General features: G+C 44.3%; 2 protein-coding genes across 2 annotated transcripts in view; both read right to left on the minus strand.

Moving 5' to 3' along the window:
• LOC308167518 (supervillin-like) overlaps nt 1-1,678 on the minus strand; it is a gene marked incomplete at its 5' end in the record, with an annotated part of 10,124 nt that extends 8,446 nt beyond the window's left edge. The window contains one exon of the mRNA XM_080541935.1: nt 1,586-1,678. Within this exon, the coding sequence (XP_080398061.1) occupies nt 1,586-1,678 (93 nt within the window). The remainder of the gene's footprint in view (nt 1-1,585) is intronic.
• Nucleotides 1,679-2,524: 846 nt separating this feature from the next.
• Nucleotides 2,525-5,000, minus strand: part of svild (supervillin d) — a gene marked incomplete at its 5' end in the record, with an annotated part of 42,825 nt that continues 40,349 nt past the window's right edge. Inside the window, 4 exons of the mRNA XM_080542221.1 lie at nt 2,525-3,189; nt 3,812-3,967; nt 4,414-4,526; nt 4,743-4,886. Of these exons, the coding sequence (XP_080398347.1) occupies nt 3,103-3,189; nt 3,812-3,967; nt 4,414-4,526; nt 4,743-4,886 (500 nt within the window). The 3' untranslated portion in view covers nt 2,525-3,102. The remainder of the gene's footprint in view (nt 3,190-3,811; nt 3,968-4,413; nt 4,527-4,742; nt 4,887-5,000) is intronic.

Here is a 5,000-nt window from a genome sequence, read left to right on the forward strand (position 1 = left end):
ACGGATTCAGATTCAAGACCCTGGTGCTTGCATACCAGGCAGCTAAAGGATCACAGCCCCTGCCTACCTGAAGGAAATGGTAACCCCCCAAACCCCAGCCCGCTCACTCCGCTCCTCCACCTCGGCTGGCCGACTGGCCCCACCACCTCTGCACAGCAGTCGTGCTGCCCGATCACGTCTCTTCACAACACTGGCTCCCCGCTGGTGGAATGAGCTCCCCACGGCTGTCAGAATGGCAGAGTCACTACCCATCTTCCGTCGTAGACTGAAGACCCATCTCTTCAGGTTACACCTTAACTGCTCCTCCTGAGACATCTTCTGCCCCTCACCACTACGTCTCCTAAAGACACCCGCTTTCCCCTCTACTGTGTCCCTAAGAACTTGTGCCCCCCTTGTACTATTTCTCTGTTTCTTCAGTGTAAAAAGAAAAAAGAAAAAAACAACAACTAGGTTTTAGAAGAAGGTGATAGAAGAAGGTGTTTTTCCTTCTATCAATCTATCTTCCTGCAACGAATGGTGCACTGATGATTCACATGCTTAGTATTCAAATGTAAGTCGCTTTGGAATAAGGCGTCTGCTAAATGCCAAAAATGGAAATGTAACGACCAAGACTCGGACCTAGGAAAGTAATTGCCTGATGAGATTTGAGCCACTTTGGTTGACCATGTTGATGAAGTGGGTTTCGACCTCGCAAAAGGCGACAAAACAGAAGGAACGTGAGCAGGAACGGCACGGCCCAAAACCGCAAGCCGAGAAGATCAGAGGTCGTGAGCTTCCCTCCCTTCAGGACACCGACAGCCTACAGTGATCGGTGCGTCAGCGAGGCTCTCAGGATTACCCAGGGCCCATGGCCTGCAGTGGTCCAGTGGTCTAGCACCACGGTCTACAGCCTACAGTGATCGGTGCGTCAGCGAGGCTCTCAGGATTACCAAGGACCCATGGCCTGCAGTGGTCCAGTGGTCTAGCACCACGGTCTACAGCGCACACATGCCCATGTTGGCATGGGTTCAAATTCTGGCCCATGCCCTGCTGACGTGCCCTCTCTCCCTTACTTTCCTGTCTGTCTTCACTATATCTGTCCAATACAATGAAAAATATGAGTGGGACTGCGCCACTCAGAAAAATTACTTTAAAAAATTATTATTAAGCCCCCCCCCCAATCAGAAACTGTTCAGGCTACTGCTTGTCAGTGAAACGGTACCGTAGCCTCAGGGCTAAAACCCAGAGGATGTGAAACAGCTATTTCCCTCAAGCAATCAGGCTCCTAGGGAAATGTATTGGAAGAAAACAAAAGACTGTCTTCCCCAGACTATCCTAACTACAAAACTAATATATATTATATGACTACCTTAAACACCTGACTACTTGTACTGTATCATATCTGTATTCTATCATATTGTATCCTGTACAGCATTTTGCACTACTGTTTCTACTGCAGTACAACTGGTCCCGCTGTAGTAAGACTACAATCACTTTATTCTACTTTATTATGATTTTGTATCTTGCTGCAATGCGAAGAATTTTATTTGTGTACCTTGATACCTTGTACATTGATAATAAAAGCAATTCTGATTCTGATTCTCACTTCATTGGCCAGCATGCCATCGTTGAGGATCCTGGCCAGCGAGGGGGGAACATATGCGGCGCTATAAATCACCAAGGTGTCCTCCATCACCATTTAACCTTTGGGCCCTACAATAGTGCCCATCTCATCACTTTCCTGGACACGCTACACAATATCCTCACCCCAGCCAGGCAGATGGATGGCCCAGAGCAGTAAGTTGTCATCTGGGACAATGTACGTTTCCACAGGCCGGCTCTGGTCTGCCTCTGGTTCAACCACCCACGTTTTTTCCCTTCGTCATCTGCCACCATATTCCATATTGCTTTATTATTTAGTTTTGAGAAAATGAGCCATGCTTTCAGAAGACGTGCGGAAGCAATTGAGAAACTGTAATATGGATACCTCCTTGATGGGCGGACACTGACACCTAGTGGACGAAACAATACATGGTCTGTTTCCTACAGTCACATGAAGGACCATAGACTCATTCAAGTCAACTCTAAGAACAGTGTTCCAGTGTGTTCTCCAAAGACCTTTGTGGTTTCTCTGTTTCACTCATATCTCTTGAAAACAGGTTTCCAATACACATGGTCCTTCACTGTATAATTGATATTCAAAGGAACAACCGTTGTATCCATAGTATATTTTATATTGTAACATAATACATTGTTCATGTTGAGCACATGTTGTACTATACATTTGTGCATTGAACTGTAGCTATGAAGACAGCTTATTCATAACTCAGTTACCCGCCCAACAGAGACATTAGAGAGAAAGTAGGCCAAGAATACAGTCAGGTTTGGTCCGAGTAAAACAGTCACTCAAGAAGTAGCCATTGGCATAATACAGTAGGCAGTCAATTTAGAGTTTCAGATGATATTCATACAAACCAAAAAACAACAATGTTAGAGTACACGTACAAGAAAATACATTTATAATACATATTTATAATCGTGGGCATATATAATTAGCTATATTATGACACCTTGCCAACAAAAGGTAACAATAATTGCATATACTGTATATATTGGCTAGTATATATTGCTTCGTAGGAGACACGTATGAAATGGCCATCGTTAAAATACATATTATGTCTAACACAAAAGACTGTACATGTGTTTTGGTCCCACTTTAAACAAATTACAACCTATAAAGGCTTTATAGAGCATTCAAACAGACTTCATAAACCCTACACAGACACATCATAAAGACTTTATAAGCCTATATCACACTATACTTATAAATATTGATATATTTATATAAAGTGTGACATAATAGCTCACTCAGATGCAATGCCTATTGTTCTTTATAAGGGTGAGATAACACATGCAAGAGTATATCTTAACGGTCACATCACAAGTAACATAATGCATAATGATATAAGTTGTAATTGGTTTAAAACGAGCCCTGCTTTTTCCTTTGTTTCACATAACTTGATAATTCTCATACTTGAATACAAAAAAGTAAGAAAAGGTGCCATGGACTAAAATGTTCACTTGTTTTTGGTTTGTTTACAAAACAGACAGAAGCACACGGTTTTAAAACAGGCCCTTGGATTTCTTCAGGTTTTTCTGTTTCCAGTTTGGAAGGGCGTTAAATTCAACTCGGGTCATCTCCAAAACCGTCTGCAACACATCAATGTGGAAATACAATGACTGTCACAGAAAACCCATGTTCATTATGTAGCAACATTCTCTATGTGTAACGTACAAAAGCACTCCAGCAATATGGATAAATGGTTGTCATTTTGAAAGATAACTCCATTACTTTCTTAAAATAGCATTAATGATACATTCTCAATTATTGCAAATGTGGTGAGGAGTTTCAGATTGTATCTGCTGTGTGTGTGTGTGTGTGTGTGTGTGTGTGTGTGTGTCAATGTGTGGCAGTGTATTGCAAACCATGTTAGCTAGAGTATGTTGTTCCACCTAGCACCAGTATGATTGTAATCGGGAGTCAATAGAGATATTCAATATTTATACAACATGCTAGGCTACCACAGAATCACTAGGAAACAGCATCATGATGCTTTTGGGTTGAAACCGCAACTCTATGGTGGTTCATGTTTCAGTAGCCAATAAAGTATGGACAGCACTCTAATGTATTTTTAAATCATCATCTAAATGCAGTCAAAATTATGTTTAAAGATGATCAATTAGAGTGCTGTCCATAGTTTATTCGCCACTGAAACACAAGTCAGCAAGTAAGTACCGGTAAGTAAGTGGTCTTCCAATAGATTTAGTTTACCTGGAAGTCCTGGTCTGAGAGGTAGATCTCCAGGTGTAGAGGGTCCGCCCCCTCCGGCAGCGGCTTGGCCGTCAGCTCCTCCACAGAGTACTGGGTCTTACTCAGCCTGGACAGGACGTCCTGCACCAGGGTCACCTTGTTCCTCGCCCCTTCCCCCTGAGACGACACACACACACACTCAACGTTTCGTAAACAATGTCATCTGTCAAATAAATAACCTGTCAAAAAGCTCATCCCTCCCTCCCTCCTTCCCTCCACTTCCTTCCTCGTCCATTCACACGTGACCTCTGTTCAGACTGTATTGTGCGTACCGCCGGTTCACAGCTGGCGACAAACCTTTCGAACTTAACGTTCTAGCTACGTTCTGTACGCTGTAATTCTCGCCGATCTCGTGAAGTGACATTGGATAACTATGCATCACATTTTTGTCGTAAACCACGGTTACATTTTGAGATGGTTTAACAGTTTAAAAAATCAGATCCCGCCCAACCCTACTGTAGCATGACATTGGCTAATGAATGTTTTGTGAGGCTTCAACATCGGCCTCGTCAAGGGTTTGTGACGCCCCGTTGAAAGGCAGACAGAGCAGGGTTAGGTCTCACCTGGGTGCTGATGCTGGGGTCTCTCTCCCAGTAGGGGAAGATGTTGGTGAAGGTGAGGGGCTCCGAGCCTGCTAGGATCAGGTAGGCCTGCGGGGGGCGCCTCGAGTTCTTTTCTGAAACGACACAACAAGAGAAGACAACATTGAAATGCTAAGATGAACCAAAGGGTTTAGATGAGGAGGGCTGGTGAGGTGGCTGAAGTCACAGCAGCTTTGGTTGTGAGTTATTCCTACAATAAATATGGAATGATGGAATTACATTCCATCACCTAGAATCCTAGAATCTAGAATCCCCCTGATCATCTTTTGGGGGTGCATGTCCCTGCTGACCTTTGCAGTACTGCAGCACCGTCTCCATGGCACACTTCCTCTGGTTGTCCCAGCGGATCTGGGCGGAGCCCGTGCTCTCCGCGTCATCCGGCTGAACGCCCTGCCACAGGTACACCTCCATGCGGTTGTCCAGCAGGAAGATGGCTACACACGGAGAGAGAGAGAGGCAGGGGACGATCAGGAGAGGTTAGGGTGTACAAGCTCACCTTAAAAACATGATGTTACATGCCCCGCGGTGGTGTAGCGGGCTAAGCACTG

The sequence above is a fragment of the Nansenia antarctica genome (genome assembly GCF_963989245.1).
Source record: "Nansenia antarctica genome assembly, chromosome: 11".
Taxonomy (NCBI): domain Eukaryota; kingdom Metazoa; phylum Chordata; class Actinopteri; order Argentiniformes; family Microstomatidae; genus Nansenia; species Nansenia antarctica.